We start from the raw sequence: 19,220 nt of genomic DNA on the forward strand, positions 1-19,220 counted from the left end.
AGACTTAAGATGCGGAGGGCTGGGCTGGGTACCCAGCAGAGGCGGGTTGGGTGAGAATCGCTGAGAGCGTGCGCGAAAGCAGGGCTGAGCCTTTATCGATCGATGCGCTCGGCGTGCAGCGCGGTTAATGGAGTTGGCCAGGGATGGGTAGGGGCGGGGCGGTGAGCTCCGACTGGGAAGGACTACCCTAGCGGCTAGTTCCTATTGGCTGGACGTTTGCAGGAGGCGGGCCCTGATTGGCCCGGCTGCTGTGAAGGCTGCGAGCGGCGGGGTTAAGAACGTCGCTGCCAGCCGGGCCTAGGCACGAGACCCGAGAGCTGAGTCCGCCCCTCTGACTAGGAGCTGCGGTCCCTGCCATGGGTTGCCTCTGCCTCTACCGCTCCACCCTGCTCACGGGTGGCCTCTTGTTCCTCCTGATGCTCGCAGATCCGGCGTTCCCGGCTGGAAGTCGGCCACCGGTGGTGCTGGGTGAGGCGCGCGTCCAGTTGTGGGTCCGTTCGTTCGTGCGTCCGGCTGGATGGGGTGCAGGCGGGGCTGTCTGCATCTCCTCTAAGCACGAGGTGGGGGAGCGTATGACTGTGTTGTCACCTGGGTCGGTCCGTCCCCTTCCCGCTGTGCTGGGCGCGGGTGTGGTCAAACTCTTGTCACCTTTCTCTGTAGAACGTGGGGCTAAGTGGGAGGGTTATCGCGTGTTTATACATCAGTCCGCGGGGTCGTCTCATTTCCAAGCTTCGCCTCTCCTTATCCCCATTTTTTAGCTGGAAAGACCGAGGCTTTTTTACCCTACTCCTGAGGGTAGGCGGTAGAGTGCCCTCGAAGTTGGCCCCCAGGGGCTTCAGCGTTGACTTGGGCTTGGCTAGTAGGCTGTCTCCCTCAACCCTTCCAGCCCGACACATTTAGAGGGGGCATTACTGAAAGTAAGCTCTTTGAGAAAGGATTACTCTCCTAGCCTGCTGCCAGGGCTTTCCCCTAACTTATCAAATATGTGGCCTTGGGCCTGAGGGAGGAGGCCCAAGGGAATCTGAGGATGGATACAGGTGGAGGGAAGGGTTGAGACCCTTGCTATGAACAGATGTTGTATGGCACCCTTACCCCTGTCAGACCTACTTGGACTGTGCTGTGTTGGGGCTAGGCAACCTCCCAGTCTTATCTCCTCCTCGCTTCTAGCCCAGGGAACTGTACAGAAGCCAGTAGTATTTCCTTGTGGTGGGTATGGCAGGGATGAGATCTCTGTCTTGGGGGCTTTGGATGCCTCATTCAAGCCATAATTCCCATGAAGAGCTGGGGTTGGCAGGCAGTGTGATCCCAGGGGTCCTTCACCAGGAGCTCTGGGCCAGGACATGCTCCCTGGGGGATGCTGGGCCCAGGTTCACCATGGAGTTTGGGCATATTTGTCCTTGCCTTCTGTAAGTCTGCAGGATGATCCCCAGAGGTAAGGTCTGTGCTAGGCAAACACAGAGAATCCATCCATCACATTAAGGGTCAGAAAAGGTTTCCTGGAGTACACAGCTGGAGCCGAGGCCAGGAGAGTTCCAGGCAGAGGGAACTATGTATCAGAGGGAGAAAGCTGAGCAGTGCAGGCTGTCTATAATGGAGTTGGGTAAGAATGGATGGTCAGGGCTCGAAACTGGTTGGGTCACCTGGACATCACCCTGGGGGCCTGCCAGGAGCATTGTGTGGACTTATGGATTACTGAGTATGAAGAATGTGGCGTTGGGAAGTATGTGGTCTCTGGTTGGACAGATCCTAGGCCCTTTCTCCTGGATTGGTGCTAAATGGACTCATTTATTCATTCAGTTCTTAGTTATCCTCCATCATAGCAGAGGAGCCTCAGGGTGTACCTAGAGACACAGAGCAACTGGAATCCTAACCTGCCTAGCTTCTCAGAGAATGAGGCTATTGACATTAGTCTTGGGAAACCCCATGGTGGGCAGCAGACAAGTTGTTTCTTGGCACAAAGCAGGGAGCTGACCTTGGCCATCAGAGGATCAGCATCCAAGGGTGACCAGTCTTCGTGAGTGGGTCTCCAATTGGTAATAGAGGAAGTAGAGGCCAGAGGAGGGATACAGAAGGCCCTGGGCAGTGGGATGGAACTGTAGCAAGCTATTTCCACGTCTTCCAGTGTTACTTGAGGTGAAAGGCATGGGAATGGCTCTTTCCCTAGTTCTAGGAAGAGACGCTTTTAGAGACCACATGCCCTGACCAAGGCAAAGGGTATCCAGGCAGAGCAGATCTGGTGACTTCCTCTTTCAGATATTTCCTCTGTGGTGGACACAGTGACCAAGGTTTCGCCACTGCACTGTCTAGTCCACAGGCGTGTCATCTAGGGGCTGTCATGCTCCCCACTTCTGTACCACAGCACAAAGGGAGATAAGAGCCAGTGCCATACCTCCCTCCCGTGGCTGCCCTGAGGACACTGTAGGTCAGTGCCCAAGGAGGGCATGTCCTCTGCAGGGCTGGGTACACAGCTGGAGCCCAGTGAATGGTCACAAGAGGCAAACACTGGTTGTCCACTTAGTGATCATGGATCCTACATGGGGCTATGTTTGTGACTTGTGGGAGCACTGAGGTCTGAAAGGTCACTGGGAGAAAAGGTAAAGGTCACTGGGACAGAGAAGGGCCTTGAAGGTGGGTCGGTGAAGGAATGGAGATGGGTGGGTTTGAGTGTCACAAGAAGTTGACGGTATGCTGCCCACACGGAGAAGGCAATGGCAACCCACTCCAGTACTCTTGCTTGGCAAATCCCATTGACGGAGGAGCCTGGTAGGCTGCACTCCATAGGGTCGCTAAGAGTCGGACATAACTGAGTGACTTCTCTTTCACTTTTCACTTTCATGCATTGGAGAAGGAAATGGCAACCCACTCCAGTGTCCTTGCCTGGAGAGTCCCAGGGACGGGGGAGCCTGGTGGGCTGCCGTCTCTGGGGCCGCACAGAGTTGGACACGACTGAAGTGACTTAGCAGCAGCAGCAGCATGCTGCCCACAAGCACGTAGACACCTGCAGACTGGCTGGAACCAGCAGGTTGATGATCCTCCTTATCTTACCACCAACCCATCAGAAGAATGTCCACGAGCTGATCACGCTCTCTTTGAACCTTTACTATAAAACTTCTTATCACCCTCTTCAAGTTGGAACACACAGTTTTGAGGGTATGAGCCCACTGTGGCCCCCTTTGCCTGGCAAAGCAGTAACACAGGACTCTGTATAGACTGAACAGGTAGAGAGAAGTCATCAGTGGAGCCTGGCCACACCCATCCCCATGGGGCTGTAGCTGGAACCGTATGTAGCTTCTGGAGAGCCATTTCCAACCCAGGGTCCAGGTGTGCCAAGGTGCTGGGGTCCCCAGATGAGTTGCCCTCGGGAATCTGTAGCAGGATTTAGCAGCTGGGCTCTGACCTTTAGTAAGGTCTGAGGACCTTGGTAGTCTGGCTGGTGCCAGCTTCTCTCAACCTTTTTTGTTCATAGTCCCCTTCCACAAGCCTGTCCCAGAGTGCCTTCTTTGGATTTAGCTTTGACTGGTTAAGTGGCCATGTGCACTGTCCTGTTTCTTGATCCTTCTTTCAGAGTATAAGACCCTGTCAATGAAGCTGTAGCTGGCCTCTGTACCCTGACACCGAATTAAATCTTGGAGACAGAAGTTTGGGTGAAGTAGAAAAGAATAGCTTTATTGCTTTGCCAGGCAAAGGGGGCCACAGTGGGCTCATGCCCTCAAAACTGTGTGTCCCAACTTGGAGAGGGTGATAAGTTTTATAGTTAAGATTCAAAGAGAGTGTAATCAGCTTGTGAACATTCTTCTAGATATTCTTCTGATGGGTTGGTGGTGAGATAAGGAGGATCATCAACCTTCTGGTTCCAGCCAGTCTGTGGGCATCTACATGCTTGTGGACAGCATCAGTTCAGTTCAGTTCCGTTGCTCAGCCGTGTCTGACTCTTTGGGACCCCATAGACTGCAGCACCTAGGCTTCCCTGTCCGTCACCAACTCCCGGAGCTTGCTCAAACTCATGTCCATGGAGTCTGTGATGACATCCAACCATCTCATCCTTTGTCATCCCCTTCTCCTCCTGCCCTCAATCTTGCCCAGCATCAGAGTCTTTTCCAATGAGTCAGTTCTTTCCATCAGGTGGCCAAAGTACTGGAGTTTCAGCTTCAGCATCAGTCATTCCAATGAATATTCAGGACTGATTTCCTTTAGGGTGGACTGGTTGGATTTCCTTGCAGTCCAAGGGAATCTCAAGAGTCTTCTCCAATGCCACAGTTCAAAAGCATCAATTCTTCTGTGCTCAGCTTTCTTTATAGTGCAACTCTCACATCCATACATGACTATTGGGAAAACTATAGCTTTGACTAGACGGACCTTTTTTATTTTTTTTAAGAGAAGTCTGCCTTTCTTGGAGAAGGCAATGGCAACCCACTCCAGTACTCTTGCCTGGAAAATCCCATAGACGGAGGCGCCTGGTAGGCTGCACTCCATGGGGTCGCTAGGAGTCGGACACGACTGAGCGATTTCACTTTGACTTTTCACTTTCGTGCATTGGAGAAGGAAATGGCAACCCACTACAGTGTTCTTGCCTGGAAAGTCCCAGGGATGGGGGTGCCTGGTGGGCTGCCGTCTCTGGGGCTGCACAGAGTCGGACACGACTGAAACGACTTAGCAGCAGCAGCAGCTGTTGTTTTTATTGGCCAGCAGGTTACTTTACTTGAGGGAGATGAAGTGGGAGGAATGGGTAGCCCTGATACCAGGCTGGCCGTGCTTCACGGGCTTGTAGGTGATGAAAACTCTCCTAGGTAGTGGCTGATCATCTCAGGCTTGATTTCCACCTGGTTGAAGGTCTTGCAGTTGTAGACGCCCACCATTTCGGGCAGGATGATTATGTGGCAGGTGTGTCTTCACCACCTGGAGGTTCTCCATGGGCGGCGCATCTTTCTTGACCTTGAGTAGCCGATTCAGCAGCAGTGCTGCTTCCTCCGCTTACCTCGGTTTAGCTCCCGCTGCTGGCACATACTGTATAGCTGCATCAGCTGCTCATAGGCCATGTCCAGCAGCTGGTTGAGGTCCACGCCACCGCAGTAGGTGAACTGGCAGAACCTCCGCTTCCTCTTCTGTTCCACTTCCATCATCTTGTCGGTTCTTCAGAAAGACTGGACGGACCTTTGTTGGCAAAGTAATGTCTCTGCTTTTGAATATGCTGTCTAGGTTGGTCCTAACTTTTCTTCCAAGGAGCAAGTGTTTTTTAATTTCATGGCTGCAGTCACCATCTGCAGTGATTTTGGAGCCCAAGAAAAGAAAGTCTGTCACTGTTTCCATTGTTTCCCTATCTATCTGCCATGAGGTGATGGGACCGGATGCCATGATCTTAGTTTTCTGAATGTTCAGAGTTAAGCCAGCTTTTTCACTCTCCTCTTTCACTTTCATCAAGAGGCTTTTTAGTTCCTCTTCACTTTCTGCCATAAGGGTGGTGTCATCTGCGTATCTGAGGTTATTGATATTTCTCCCAGTAATCTTAATTCCAACTTGTGCTTCTAGTCTTTCTCATTCTATTATTTTCCTCTATTTCTTTGCATTGATCACTGAGGAAGGCTTTCTTATCTCTCCTTGCTATTCTTTGGAACTCTGCAGTCAGATGGGTCGGAGAAGGCAATGGCAACCCACTCCAGTACTTTTGCCTGGAAAATCCCATGGATGGAGGAGCCTGGTAGGCTGCAGTCCATGGGATCGCTAAGAGTCGGGCACAACTGAGCGACTTCACTTTCACTTTTCACTTTCATGCATTGGAGAAGGAAATGGCAACCCATTCCAGTGTTCTTGCCTGGAGAATCCCAGGGACGGCGGAGCCTTTGTGGGCTGCCGTCTCTGGGGTTGCACAGAGTCGAACACAACTGAAGCGACTTAGCAGTAGCAGCAACAGCAGTCGGATGGGTATATCTTTCCTTTTTTTTTTTTTTAACCTTTCAAGTCTTTTCCTTTCTCAGCCTTTTGTAAGGCCTCCTCAGACAACCATTTTGCCTTTTTGCATTTCTTTTTCTTGGAGGTGCTCTTGATCACTGCCTCCTATACAATGTCACTAACCTCTGTCCATAGTTCTTCAGGCACTCTAACAGATCTAATCCCTTGAATGTGCTTGTCACTTCTGCTGTGGGCAGCATACCATCCATACCATGTTAACTTCTCCTACCTGGAGGGGGTTTTGAAATCTGAAAAATAGCTCAAAGCTATATTGTGTGTGCGCCTTGCCCCAAGGCTGCACGGTTGTCTTCTGACTAACTTTTCTCCCAGGTCTCCCATCCCCTCCCTTTGCTAATTAACTACTGCTTGAATCTGCCCCTGGGAACTCGGGGAGGTCATGAGGCGGAAAGAAGCCTATTTCCCATAACCAAAGAAATGGTGGACACAGAAAGGCTTTTGTGTCCAGGAGCCCCACAGGGCCCTGCTGAGTGTCACCTGCTCTGCAGCCTGGGACAGCTGTGGGGAGAAGGCCGCTGGATATCCAGCCAGGCCCAGGGCCTCATTCATGCTCTGTGTCCCCCCGCAGTGCCCGGTGACATGGGCAACCAGCTGGAGGCAAAGCTGGACAAGCCGTCCGTCGTGCACTACGTCTGCTCCAAGAGGACGGATCACTACTTCACACTGTGGCTGAACCTGGAGCTGCTGCTGCCCGTCATCATTGACTGTTGGATCGACAATGTCCGGTGAGGGCTGGGGCACAGCAGGGTGCTGCTCCCTGACCTAGTCCAGAGAGGCCTCCAGAGCCTGTTTCTAGCTCATCTGTGCCTCAAGGGACCTCCAGGTCACTGACCTTTCTCCCTTCCCCAATCTGGTCTGCACTGCCTCTGTGCCCTCCCAGCCAGAACTTTCTCTCCTTCCCTTCTCCAGTGCTTCTTGCCCTGTTTGTGGTTTCTAGGCCCCAGTTGCTATTCACAGCCTTGCTTCGCCCCCCCACCCCAACCCCTTCCCTTGCCTCTGCCTTGGTCACGCCTGCTTTTCCAGCTGCTTGTTTTTCCTGGGATTCCTTTCCACTTGCTCTTTCACTTTGGAATCTCTCTCTCCACCCTTTGCCTGATCAACTCTCTCCCATTCACTCTTTAAAACCCAAGCCTGGGACTTCCCTGGTGGTCCAGTAGTTAAGACTCTGTACTTCCAGTGCAGGGGGCTCAGGTTCGATCTGTGGTCAGAGAACTAGATTTCACATGCCACGTGGTGCAGCCAAACAAACAAATCTCCACCATCCCTCTCCCCGAGACTGATTCCTTTGTGAAGTCTCCCTGCCACCCCTCAGAGCTCTTAATCTCTCTTTCTGCCTCTTCTAACTTGCATTCCTGGCCTGCCAAACATAGTTTTCTAGGATGTTTCTCCCATTATAAGATAGTCACTGATGAGAATTACTCATTATTGAACATAGACACTATATATTTTACGTATTTTCTTCTTTCTTTCTTTTTTTCTGGTCGCATTGTGTGGCTTGTGTGATCTCATTTCCCCAATCATGGATTGAACCCGGACCCCAGCTGTAAAAGTGCTAAGTCCTAGCTGCTAGACCACCAGGGAACACCTCCCCCACTTTTTTTCATTGAGTCTTACAGCAACCCTATGAAATAATGCTGTAACTTGTGTTACAGATGAGGAAATCTGGAAGCTCAAAATGGTTACAAAATTGTTTGGGGTTACTCAGCTAATAAATGGCAAACTGGAATTCAACCCAGAGTTGTGTCTCTCTGAGCTCAGGGTTCCTGAGCATATTCTGAGCACACTGAGCTCCCTGAAGGCAGGGACTATGTCTCTTTTATCTTTAAAGCTGTAGAACCTGAAACATAATTGGTGTTCAGTAAGTATTTGAACTGAATGGAATCTTACAAATTAAAATGTTTTCCTCGGAGGCACACTGCCTGGTTCCAGCCAGTTCTCTGGGTGTCCTGCCTTTCCCTGTTGTTTATTTCACCAGCTTTCTTGACTCTTTCCTCCTCCTTGTGTGATCAGGGCTATTTCTAGGATGTTGATCTGCATTTCTATTTTTGTGGTGGAGACGTAATGGTTTCAGGTAATGCCAGCGGGAGGGGCAAACTCACCCTGAGAGGGGCTTGTCTACCTTTCTTGGGCCCCTGACCTGTTGGGACTTGCATCCAGACCAGAGTGCTTTGGCCTTCTAGAACTTTGTTGAGTGGCCATTGGGATGATCTCCAGATCACCCTGGAGAGAGTGGGTCCCAGGACTTTTATTTGGGCCAGTGTTGGGTACTTATCAGCTTTCTGTGGCTGATCCCTAAGGGTGGGTGGGACTCAGGACCTCTGGGGACTGCAGGTCTAACCTGTGTTTCCTCGGGCACCTTTGCCTCCTTATTATCAGGGGACGCTAGAGCAGAGGTCCTGACCTGGCACAAGGCTCTCCTCCTGTCTCCTACCACCCTGGCCCCATCATTTCTCCAGGCCTTGCCCACCAGCTCACACAGCAGCCACTGGTGCTCAGGGTTTCTCTGTCAGGTTTCTTTGTGTGTTGCATTCATCATCTGCTTTGCCCTGGGTCATGTTAGGGTGGATGGTGGGAACTGAATCCATGGAGAGGAAGTGGTGGGAGCCTGCAAAGTTAGGCTGCTCGAGTTTTGGGGTAAAGTGTGATGTTCATTGCAGAGCCAGGCCTGGCAGCCAGGTCTCTCTCCCCACAAGATCTAAAATGTGCCTTCTCATGTGGGTGACATTGAGGAGAAGGGAATATTGCTCGATGGGTTCTGGAGCCAGTCTCTGGAGTGAGCCTTGATGGGGTCCTCATTTAGATGGGCTTACTCAGATCTGTGGGCTTCCCTGGTGGCTCAGTGGTAAAGAATCTGCCTGCCAATGCAGGAGACGCAGGTTCGATCCCTGGGTCAAGAAGATCCTCTGGAGAAGGAAATGGCAACCTACTCCAGTATTCTTGCCTGAAAAATTCCATGGACAGAGGAGCATGGCAGGCTACAGTCTATGGGGCTGCAGAAGAGTCAGACATGATTTAGCAACTAAACAACAACAACAACTTGGATCTATGCTTTACAAACTTGCTTTGTTACTTTTTGGTCTCTATACATCTGACCAGACTTGAGGATGGGAAGGGAATATGGCTCAGGGCCCAGGACAGTATTGGGACATGTCAACTTTGGTGTTGCCTCTGGGTCACTGGCTCAGTATCCCTTCCTGGCAGGCTGATCTACAATCAAACGTCCCACACCACCCAGTTTCCCGAAGGTGTGGATGTGCGTGTCCCTGGCTTTGGGGACACCTTCTCAATGGAGTTCCTGGACCCCAGCAAAAGCAGCGTGGGTATGTAGCCCTTCCTCATGCCCCCTGGGGAATGGAGATGGAGGTTCTGAGGGATTCCTAGAGTGGGAGGAACCCTGCTAGTTTGAAGAGGTGGCTTGTGAACCATCTCTGATCCATGTGGGCACAGAGCAGTAGAGCTCTCCTGGGGATCTCCTGGCTGTAGATGTCACAATCTCCTTGGTAGGCGTGGTATAGCTGGCTGATAGCGGCTGTACTCTGTCTAAACCTAAGCATTTCTGTCTATAGGTTCCTATTTACATACCATGGTGGAAAGCCTTGTGAGCTGGGGCTACGAACGAGGCAAGGATGTCCGGGGGGCCCCCTACGACTGGCGCCGAGCTCCAAGTAAGTGGCTGCTCTGGTTTCCTCCCAGAGGCCATGGGAGGTGGGAAGGAGGAGATCACAGCCACCACAGGCCCTGGGCCTTCCCCTACGCCCGAGTCTCTGGCATCCAGCCCAGCCGTCACTGCTCCCACCCCTGGTCACCCTGTCTGTCTTTCCCCCACCCTCAGCCCAAGATTTCTGGGCCTCTGAGCCCTGGGAATAGCAAATGAGGCAGAGGAAGGGGAAAGGAGCTCCTCTGTTTGCTCCTTTTGTGGAAATTGAGGGGAAACCAGACCCCTCCCCTTGGAATTTTCACACTCTCCCCACCCGTGTAGTCCTGGGTCTGGCCTGAGACATGGTTCATGGTTCAGGCTCAAGGACCCTTCCTGCCTAACCCCCGCCTGGCTTTGGCCTGCAGATGAAAACGGGCCCTACTTCCTGGCCCTCCGCAAGATGATTGAGGAGATGTACCAGCTGTACGGGGGCCCTGTGGTGCTGGTGGCCCACAGTATGGGCAACATGTACATGCTCTACTTTCTGCAGCATCAGCCACAGGACTGGAAGGACAAGTACATCCGTGCTTTCGTAGCACTGGGTCCGCCCTGGGGGGGCGTGCCCAAGACCCTGCGTGTCCTGGCCTCAGGTAAGATCCCACCTGGCCCAGCGTCAGGAGGGCTGGTGCTGGGGGTGACACAGTCTCTTTCCCTCTCTCGTGTCTTCCTGGGCCACCCTCATGTCTCTTCTCTTGGGTCCAGAGCCTTCCCTCTCCAGAGTGGTATTCTTTTCCAGACATCTCTTTCTAAAAGAGAATATAACACTACTTCTAAATTCACCTCTCTAGTCGATGACCTTTGTTATCTGTGTAAGTTGCTTGCAGCATGTACATAGAGGGACATAACTGTTGGTCATATAGGGCACACATGTACACACACACACACACACACACACACTGAGTGGGCCTGGCTGGTCTAACTTGGTTTGATCCAGAATTTTCTGGAGGAGGGACTTCCCTGCTGGTCCAGTGGTTAAGACTGTGCTTCCACTGCAGGGGGTGCAGGTTCAATCCCTGTCAGGAAACTAAGATGTCACTGCCAAACAATAAAAAATTAAAAAAAAAAAGTTCTCTGCAGGAGACTTCTCCCTCTCTTTGACCCCCCCTCCTCATTTCTTCATCCCCACCTTCACCCCAGAGAAGAAAGGCTGGGCTTCGGCTTCCTGTTTATGAGTTACACCTCCCTCTGCAGCCGCAGGCAGCCTCTGTGGGCAACACAAAGAGGAAGCAGGTGCAGATTTATCCGGGCCCACTTGCTTGGCAGTTGGGAAAACCACCTCCTTCCCTGTTCCTTTCCAATCCACCTGCCTTTTCACAACTGTTAGAACCTGGCAGCTGGAGCCAGAGGGCTTTCCTCCCTCTGCTAGGACTGGACGTGAGCCCCGTGGCCCCTGACTGTGGGAGCTGTGAGCCAGGGGCTGGGCCAAGCATCTGATGAGCGTTCTTCCTCAAGTGACCAGCACTGCCTGACCTGCCTGTTGGTCACGTGATCACTGTGATCAGGCTTCTGTCCGTAGTGACCCTGAATTAGTTGGACAGTGGATCCAGTTATAGTAAGGACTCATCACACTGTCTACTCTGTCCAGCCTGGACCTGAAAGGACGGATGTGGGCATCCTCTGAGTTTGAGACAAGTTGCTATAGGGGAATTAAGAGCTGGCCCTTTCAGAGCTTCCCCATGAGCCCCCTTAGAGCTTTGCTTCAGACTCTGGGAAACTGCTGTCAGGCCTTGGCAGTCTGGGAGTGGGGGTGGGGCAGGAAGGGTGGCAGTCATGGACCCATAGCTAGGGATTCCCTTTCCTGAGGGGTCCTGGAACCAGGCCCTGTCAGGCAGAACTGAAGGTCTGCAGTCAGAGAGGGGGTGATGGGTGGCCCTGGATTCTGAGTAGGACACGGGGTCCATGTTTCCTGCTTCTCCTCTGGAGATCTCACTGGCTGGTGATGTGTTTGTGTTGTTGTCATTTCTCTGTCCACGGCCTCCCCTCCTGCCCTGTCTCCTGCAGGCCTGGGTGCCCACATGCCAGGTAGATGGATGGGATGAGACCAGGGCTGGCTTGGCTGTAGGTCTGAGCATAGGAAGGGAAAAAGGTTTATAAAGCTCCATGTAATAAAAGATTCAGAAGAATGGGTCTCTGGGTTGCCAACCTGCTGATTCACCTTCGACAGGGTCAGTGCATACCGACCAGGTGATAAGTACTCTGAGGAAGGTATTGTTTTTAACCACAAATCACCCCATGGGTGTGTGCTCTTGAACCCTTAGTGACAAAATGCAGAAGGAAAGGAACGAGTCTTGGTTGTGTGCTTCCCAGGTGGAGCAAAAATACAGGGAAATAGGGGAGCTGTCAATGATGTTCACAGTGTGGCAATGGTGGAGTGCTGGCTGGGCGCTGGCTGGGGGCTGGCAGGGGGCCTGGCAGTTAGCACGCTGCCCAGCTAGTTGGCATTCCTTAGCAAAGACTGACCTAACCCCACAGGAGACAACAACCGGATCCCGGTCATCAGGTCCCTGAAGATCCGGGCACAGCAGCGGTCTGCCGTCTCCACCACTTGGCTGCTGCCCTACAGCTATACCTGGTCACCGCAGAAAGTCTTCGTGCGCACACCTAAGGCCAACTACACGCTGCAGGACTACCGCCAGTTCTTCCAGGACATCGGCTTCAAAGACGGCTGGTCCATGCGGCAGGACACGGAGGGGCTGGTTGAGGCCACAGTGCCGCCTGGCGTGCGACTGCACTGCCTCTATGGCACGGGGGTCCCCACGCCAGAGTCCTTTGACTACGAGAGCTTCCCAGACCGTGACCCAAAAATCCACTATGGCACCGGTGATGGCACTGTGAATTTGCAGAGTGCCCTGCACTGCCATACCTGGCGTGGCCTCCAGAAGCAAGAAGTGTCATTGCAGGCGCTGCCAGGCAATGAGCACATTGCTATGCTGGCCAACACCACTACCCTGGCCTACCTGAAACGTGTGCTTCTTGGACCCTGATGCCCGTGACGGACAGGGCTATGGGGTGACCCAGCCGCTGCTGCTGATTCTGGCTTCTTCTACCATGGCCCACAAGTTTAGCGGTTTGTGACTGATCATCTAAACTCCTTGATCTTGGGTTGTGAAATGGGGAAATGGTGTTTTTTTATCCTTCCTCTCTGGAATCGAGGAAGACATAGTCTGGACTTACTTGAGGGACCCTTGATGGCAAGAGTGCTACTGCTGGTGGAACTGTGACCTCAGGATAGCTCCATAGGGGGACTGACTGGCACCTGGCCCCACTCGCTAGTGCTGGGACCGTGTGTTCTTCCTACCCCCGTGGCCTTTTCACACTCGCCCACCAGGCCCTGGCTCCTCAGCCTTCTGATGAGGGATCTTACTGGCCTGTGGTCCCTAGGATGGGCTCCATGTCCCTAGGGTGCACCTTCTCACACACTGGCCACAGGTTGGCCTGCTACTAGCCATGAGTGGCTGGAGCTGCTGGATTGCCTGTGGCCTAACTGCTTGCTCACTCCAACTGTGGCTTTCTGGGAGCTGCCCAGTTCCCCCTGCAGGCAGGGGTGGGTTGTTGTCTTCTCCATGTGTTCCCAGTGTTCCCTGAGTGTTCCCAGGGCCTGGGGCATTAACTCCTACCTCTCTTACCTCTAAGAATAGCCTAGCTTAGGGCTGGGGACTGGGTCCCAGGAGCCCTGATCTCCATGGTTGGGCTGTACACACAGTATTGATGCTATCTCCCTTCACCCTGGGGCTGTGGGTCAAGGATGAGAGCGGGCCTGGTGCCTTGCCCTTTAGGTACTCACGAAGAAACAGAACTCAAGGAAACAGCCAAGGCCAATCAGAGCCGCCCAGAGCTGCCCTCTTGCTAACCTGCCACATAGCTAGCTGCCCTGCCCTAGGGTCTCTGTAGCACCCACATAGGCTGGCACAGGACTGAGAGGAGGTGGGACTCTTGCCCATTCTGCCCAGCACCTATCTCCAGCAGGTAGCTCAGTGGTGTTTAGTCAGCAGGGACGAGCCCAGAAACTTGAGTGGGCCCCTGAGAGAGCCAGGTGCCTTGAGGGACCCCTGGGGGTTTTCTTCCTGCTCCAGAGGCACTGCATGACTCTCCCTGTGACAGGAGGGATGGAGGATCAGGATCTGCCTTGGTGGTCTCCAAGTGGGCAACGGCCAAGACTTTGGTCTGGCCTCTAGGGTGGGGCCCTAAAGCCACAGTCAGGCTGGACTGTGCTTCGCTCCTACAAGGTTTCTGTGAAGTGGGATTTTCTCTGTCACATTCATACCCAGCATCAGTTTTTCCCTTTGTTCCTGAGTGGGGGGCCCCATATGGGAGTCTGAGCAGGCTGTACCTCGATTCTGGCAATAAAAGTATTCTGGATGCTGTAAAATGCCCTGGCCTAGCCTCTGCTCTGAGCATGAGAGGAGGGAGGTAGTGGAAGGTGAGGGGGCTAGAGAGGCAGGTAATCAGGGGGTTAGACCCTGACCTTTTGTGGAGCCTTGATGCGGTCTCACAGCACCAAACCGTGGCTCCTGTGCTCCTCTTTGGGCTTTATCCTCCTGCCCTCTCTCCGGGCATCTAGTTCCCATCCTGGAACTGAGAACCAGGACGTGAAACATTCCTGTTGGAGAGAATCTCCTGTCCTCCCCCTGCACCTATCTGGTCAACAGACCCCAAATGCCACCTGAGAGCTGGCAGCCAAGGGCAATTCTGCCAGTCACTCTGGCTGGACTCCCCTTCCCAGCCTCTACCTGCCCTCAACTTACAGGTCTCAGCATCCTTGGAATTTTTTAGGATGCCACCCTTCTACTTAGCTTCATAAGCTCATCTGCCCACCATCTGTCCATCTTTGGGGACAGGGTAAGACTGAGGAAGGGGGAGAGACCAAGATGGGCAGAGACAGGGACTGAGAGACTGGGGAGCAAACGGAGATGGATAAGGACAGAGAAACAGAGCGTCTGAGACAGGAAAACATGCATAGGGATGGGATTCACGCCTGAATTCTGTTGTGCAGAGCTGAGGGCCAGTGTGAGTGGTGGGAACCCCAATTCCTGCCTTCTTCAGTAGGAGTCTGGCTAGCCTAGGTTTTAGGCGTCAATACATCCTGGGCCAATAGAGGGCGATCTGAACCCTCTCACTACACCAGTTACTGGCCCAACCTGGAAAAATGTGTTGCTCTGAGGGTTAGGATGTCTAGAAGTACATTGGATGTATTTCTAGAAATAGAAATACAGCTGGATGTCTAGAAATCCAGCTGCATCTCTGGCCTTACCCCCAGGTCCTGCCCAGCCTGTTAGCTATGCCCTGACATCTTATCTGATACTCACTGCCTTATAGCCATCTTCACCCCTGGCCTATTTCAACCCCACTTCTACCCTCAGTTTCACAGCTGCAGAGAAAGGATATGGAGTCAGAGCACACTTCAGGACTGGCAGACGGATTCAAATATGAGCTTTACCAGCTCTAGCTAAGTAGTCTGACTCCCTGAGCCTCAGTTCATTTGAAGAATGGGTATGAATAAATGTACCTTCCACGGTAGTCCTGAGGAACACTGATGGTGTTACAGAACATCTGATTCAGCACTTGGTTCATAATAGCTTTCAGGTGGCAGGATGCTGGCAGGGTGTGAGACAGTGAAGCCAGAGGTTTTGGGAGTTTGCAGGTCATGTATGTTGCTGATACAAGGACAAGTGGACTGGCTGCTATTGAGTGACACAAGTATCCAGAGCCCTTCCTCTCCAGGCCAGAGAGGCAGGAGGGACTGATCCGGGGGGCAAAGGGTCAGACTCTAATGATTCCAAATATATACAAGCAGACATACCTCAGACATACTGCGAGTTCATTTCCAGACAACTGCAATAAAGTGAGTATCGCAGTAAAATGAGTCACATGAATTTTTTTTTTCTGGTGCATCTAAAAGCTGTTTACACTATAGCCTATTAAGTGTGCAGTAGCATTATGTCTAAAAAAATGTACATACCTTACGTTAAAAATACTTGATTGCCAAAGAATGCTAACCATCATTTCACAAAATCGGGTTGCCACAAACCTTCTAATTGTAAAAGATGCAATATCTGCAAATCACAATAAAGCCAAGAGCAATAAGACAAGTTATGCCTGTACTCTCATTCACATTTAGGGAAAATAATCCAAGCAGCGAGCGCAAGGAGGGCAGCACCAGTGAAAGCTTTTCAAGAATCATCATTTCAGGTCTATAGGGAGGAGATGGAAGGGCTTTTAGGCATTTAGATATGAAATCATTCCGATCTCTATTTTAGGAGCACAGCTTACTCTGTGGGGAATGGATTAGAGACAGATAGGAATTGGAAGGCTCTTCTGGCTGGGAGAAGAAAACCATGAGATGGAGGGCCTAGGGGCTGGGAAGGGTCATCTTCTGAAGGGTCACTGCCTGGTGGGGAGGTTTTTTGTGTAGTCAGTCTGAAAGGAGAGGCTGTGCAGTTGTGAACATGTGTCTGGGGGAAATGCCTCTATGGCCTAGAAGAGAATCATGGCTTGAGGTGTGGAAACTAGGGGCTAAGCTCAGCTTTCCGTGAGAACAGGAGGCCCTAAACACAGCCCCGGAGCTACCAGAGGAAAAGGATCCCTAGACGAAGACAGAGGAGGATGAACCAGAGAGAGGAAGAAAGGAAGATGCAGTTCCAAAACGAGTCAGGCAGGATGAAGACTGAAAACGATCCTCACGCCTGGGCCCCAGGGAGGCCTGGGGTTTACTCTGGAAGCCCGGCGGTGTCTATGTGTCTGTGGGGACTATAAAGAATGCGCGGTAGCCGGAAGTTGCGTCCTGGGTCTGTGTCTCCCCAGGGTCTCTAGTAGCAGTGTTGGCGGCGAACAAAGTATGGAGGCTCTTCAGAGTTCCTCGTGTGAGCTGTATGGGGTAACCCCTCCCCCGCCCCCGCCCCAACCGGGAGTCTGGCCCAGGCCAAGAACTACAGAGGAAACGCGTGTGGGGTCATTTAGAGTTCCCCCGCGGATGCGTCCTCTCAGTGGCCCAGAGAGTCCCCTGAGTCGGGGAGCGGACATCCAGTCGGCGAGCATGACTGGGCCCGGGTCACGGGAGCCGGGACCGCACGGACGGGCGCCGAAGCGCAGCCCACTGAATCTCTGAAGCAGCTGCGGCCTCCTGCTGGCCGGAAGCGCCGCCGCCCGCGAGGCCCGCGCTGAGCCGCGCGCTCTGTCCCGACGCGGCGCGCGCTATCGCGATCCGGCTGCGGGTGACGTGGCGGGGGCGGGGCCTGAGCGGTCGCGGCGGGGGCGGTGGCAGTACGACCGAGCATCCTGGAGGCGCCGGGCCACCGCGAGGTAACGGGCCGCGGGCGGGCGCGCCGGGAGAGCGGGGCTGGAAGAGCGCGGCCGGGGGGTAGGGGGCCGGGCGAGGGGAGCGGGGCCCGGGGAGCCAGGCCCGGGCCGCGCCGGCGCCGCGTGCGGGATGCAGTCCCGGGAACCCCGCGCGGGCCACGCAGGCCGCGGGCACGTGAGAGACGCTGCGCGTGAGCGCGCTCCCTCCTGAGGGGAAAGCCGTGCGTGTGAGCGGGACCTTGAGCGTGAGGGGAATTGCAGAAGTGTAAGGACTGAGTTTGTGAGGAAGACGCGGCGTGTGTGTGTGTTTGTGTGAAAGAGAGAGAGTTGGTCTGAGGGTGACTCTGAGTGTGCGAGACGCAGTGTGAAGGTGACGCTGTGTGTGAGAGAGACCCTGGGCGTGAGCATGACTCCCATGAGTGTGCGAGAGACGGAGAGAGGAGATGGTAAGAGACCGTGAGTGTGAGAGAGACCGCGGTCAGAGTGGCCCCGAGTGTGGCCCTGGGAACACGCGAGAGAGCGCATGTGGGTCTCATGCTGAGAAAGAACCTGTGCTGCGTGGGAGAGACTCAAACTGAGCACGGCTCACGGGGCGAGACTGAGCATGTGAGCGCCTGAGCCGAGCTCTCTGGGGGGAGCGGGGGGGGGGGGGGAGGCGCACAGGCTCCTGCTGGACTTGGGAGTCTAGCCGTTGGAGGGAGGACGGTGTGTTCGTCTTAGTGTCTTCAACATTATGTCATCTTGTTTGATCATCTCATGTTAAAAGGAAGGCGGTATTTGTGAAGCATTCAAAGAATTCTTCACTAAGCACTGAGCAAACTGGGCACCACTGTTATAGGCAGTGATAAGCAGGAATCAATATTTAATTTAACATTTGTTTTTGAATACCTCTGTGTGCAATGGTCTATGCTTGTAAAAAGAATTCAATCTCTGCCCTTGATGGGGGCAAAAAAAAAAAAAAAAAAATACTGCCAACAAATCTAGCGCCCGGTGGCAGAAAGTTCAGCCAACTGGTGCTTATCTCTGAGGACTGATGCCTGATTTTGAAGATCTGGGAGGAGCAGACTTTTGAAAGCCTGTTAGTGCTTCCTGAAATCATTTTAACTCTCTTTTCTTTTCTTGCTGGGAGGCCCTTGAGTAAACGACCCAGGCTGCTTGCATTGCTGAGGTCCTGCTGTGTGCTGGTGGCTTTTGCTTGCCAACTTTGGTCTCAGATTATCATTTAAAGTTCTTTATGTTTGATTTTTCTTTCGTGACAAATATGTGGGAAACCGCAAGTCTGATGTTCTATCTGCCTCCTTCCCTGTCTATGAAGATATTTTTATTACCGCCTAAAAGTAAATACCAGTTATATGGCTGATTTCCCTGGCATTTCTTGGTACAGGAAATTTCCTGACCTATGTCCTCTGCTTCCTGTTGTAGTCTCCAGGATGTGGATACTTTTCTATAAAAGTGACTGAAGTGGTGCTCATGGGACCTGGGGCAGAGGGAGCTGCAGTTGTTTAGACATGCATGGTTTGAAGTGACCAGGCTAGTTCTCAAGACAGGTGTTCAGTTACACCCCACTGTGGGTGTGATGGGACTTCTCAGTAATTGAGTGCTACCCCTGCTGGGCATGTCAAAATTAGATTTTACAAAAGGAAATAGGGTCTTGCTGCTTACTAGGTTCATGTTTGGATAAGTTGTCTCTCACTTTTTGTTGCAGAGATTAATTCGACAAGACAGACACTTGGAATTAGTCTGACTCGGGAGACTTCATTTTCTTCTTTGTACCTGACCATTTATGATGAAGTGGCTTGTGAAAGTGTGATGGTTGCTTATTTCCTCACAGGTGAATAAAATTGCTCTGCTCTTCCTTAACTTTCTTGGATCTTTGTGAGTTGTAAAGAGTTTTAGTTACTTGAGTACAATGTGGATACAATAGTAATGAAGAGAATGGCTCACACGTAATTAACAATTATGTAACACTAAATTTTATTAGATAAATTATATATTTATTATATCTCTTTCTAAAGAGTAATTGTGGTGGTTTATAATTAATGATACTTGCAATAAGCAAGTAAAAATAGGAAACCAAAGCCATGGAAAAGACTAGATATCAAGTGTTGTTGAAAAGTGAAGATATCTGTTCATTGTGATTGGGAAATGAGTTTGATCTTGAGTTTCCTGGTATCCTAGGTGAAAACTCAAACCTAAACAGTCACATAATTTTCACTATTTATGAAATAATAAAGTACAATAGTAAATAAACATAAATAATAAA

At 52.2% G+C, this 19,220-nt stretch overlaps 2 protein-coding genes and 1 pseudogene across 19 annotated transcripts in view; 2 read left to right on the forward strand and 1 right to left on the reverse strand.

Annotated features, from left to right (window-relative positions):
• The first annotated feature begins 234 nt into the window (after nt 1-234).
• Nucleotides 235-15,750, forward strand: PLA2G15 (phospholipase A2 group XV). Of its 4 annotated transcripts, none has more exons than XM_086351431.1 (6): nt 235-468; nt 6,533-6,689; nt 9,166-9,284; nt 9,531-9,629; nt 10,027-10,251; nt 12,134-15,750. In XM_086351431.1, the coding sequence occupies exons 1-6, from the start codon at nt 357-359 to the stop codon at nt 12,643-12,645; spliced, it is 1,224 nt and encodes a 407-aa protein (XP_086207557.1). In that variant the 5' UTR covers nt 235-356; the 3' UTR covers nt 12,646-15,750. The 4 variants fall into 4 exon arrangements, with proteins under 4 accessions (XP_086207557.1, XP_086207561.1, XP_086207560.1 ...); XM_086351435.1 differs by having other exon boundaries at nt 10,152-10,251; XM_086351434.1 differs by having other exon boundaries at nt 334-560.
• On the reverse strand, nt 4,696-5,120 carry LOC147353458 (small ribosomal subunit protein uS19 pseudogene; annotated as a pseudogene).
• Nucleotides 15,751-16,460: 710 nt separating the features above from the next.
• SLC7A6 (solute carrier family 7 member 6) overlaps nt 16,461-19,220 on the forward strand; it is a 32,792-nt gene continuing 30,032 nt past the window's right edge. For 2 of the 15 annotated variants that reach the window (XM_086351411.1, XM_086351428.1), the window contains exons 1-2: nt 17,200-17,563; nt 18,663-18,788. Coding sequence is in view for 3 of the 15 variants with exons in the window: in XM_086351428.1 (XP_086207554.1) it covers nt 18,767-18,788 (22 nt within the window). In the remaining 12 variants the exon portion in view is untranslated. Of the gene's footprint in view, nt 16,961-17,083; nt 17,564-17,951; nt 18,036-18,662; nt 18,789-19,220 lie in introns of those variants that run through there. The other 13 variants (XM_086351408.1, XM_086351409.1, XM_086351419.1 and 10 more) reach the window with 13 other exon arrangements.

This window comes from Bos grunniens, chromosome 18 (genome assembly GCF_055505025.1).
Source record: "Bos grunniens cultivar Pamir isolate PY7600 chromosome 18, Bosgru_T2T1.0, whole genome shotgun sequence".
In the NCBI taxonomy this organism is placed as follows: domain Eukaryota; kingdom Metazoa; phylum Chordata; class Mammalia; order Artiodactyla; family Bovidae; genus Bos; species Bos grunniens.

What these genes read in the sequence shown, in the direction of transcription:
- PLA2G15 (XM_086351431.1), top strand. Translation starts at nt 357, where the DNA reads ATGGGTTGCCTCTGCCTCTACCGCTCCACCCTGCTCACGGGTGGCCTC. An exon ending in TCGGCCACCGGTGGTGCTGG is followed by an intron (nt 469 to 6,532) that starts GTGAGGCGCGCG and finishes GTCCCCCCGCAG; the next exon opens with TGCCCGGTGACATGGGCAAC. An exon ending in CGACTGGCGCCGAGCTCCAA is followed by an intron (nt 9,630 to 10,026) that starts GTAAGTGGCTGC and finishes TTTGGCCTGCAG; the next exon opens with ATGAAAACGGGCCCTACTTC.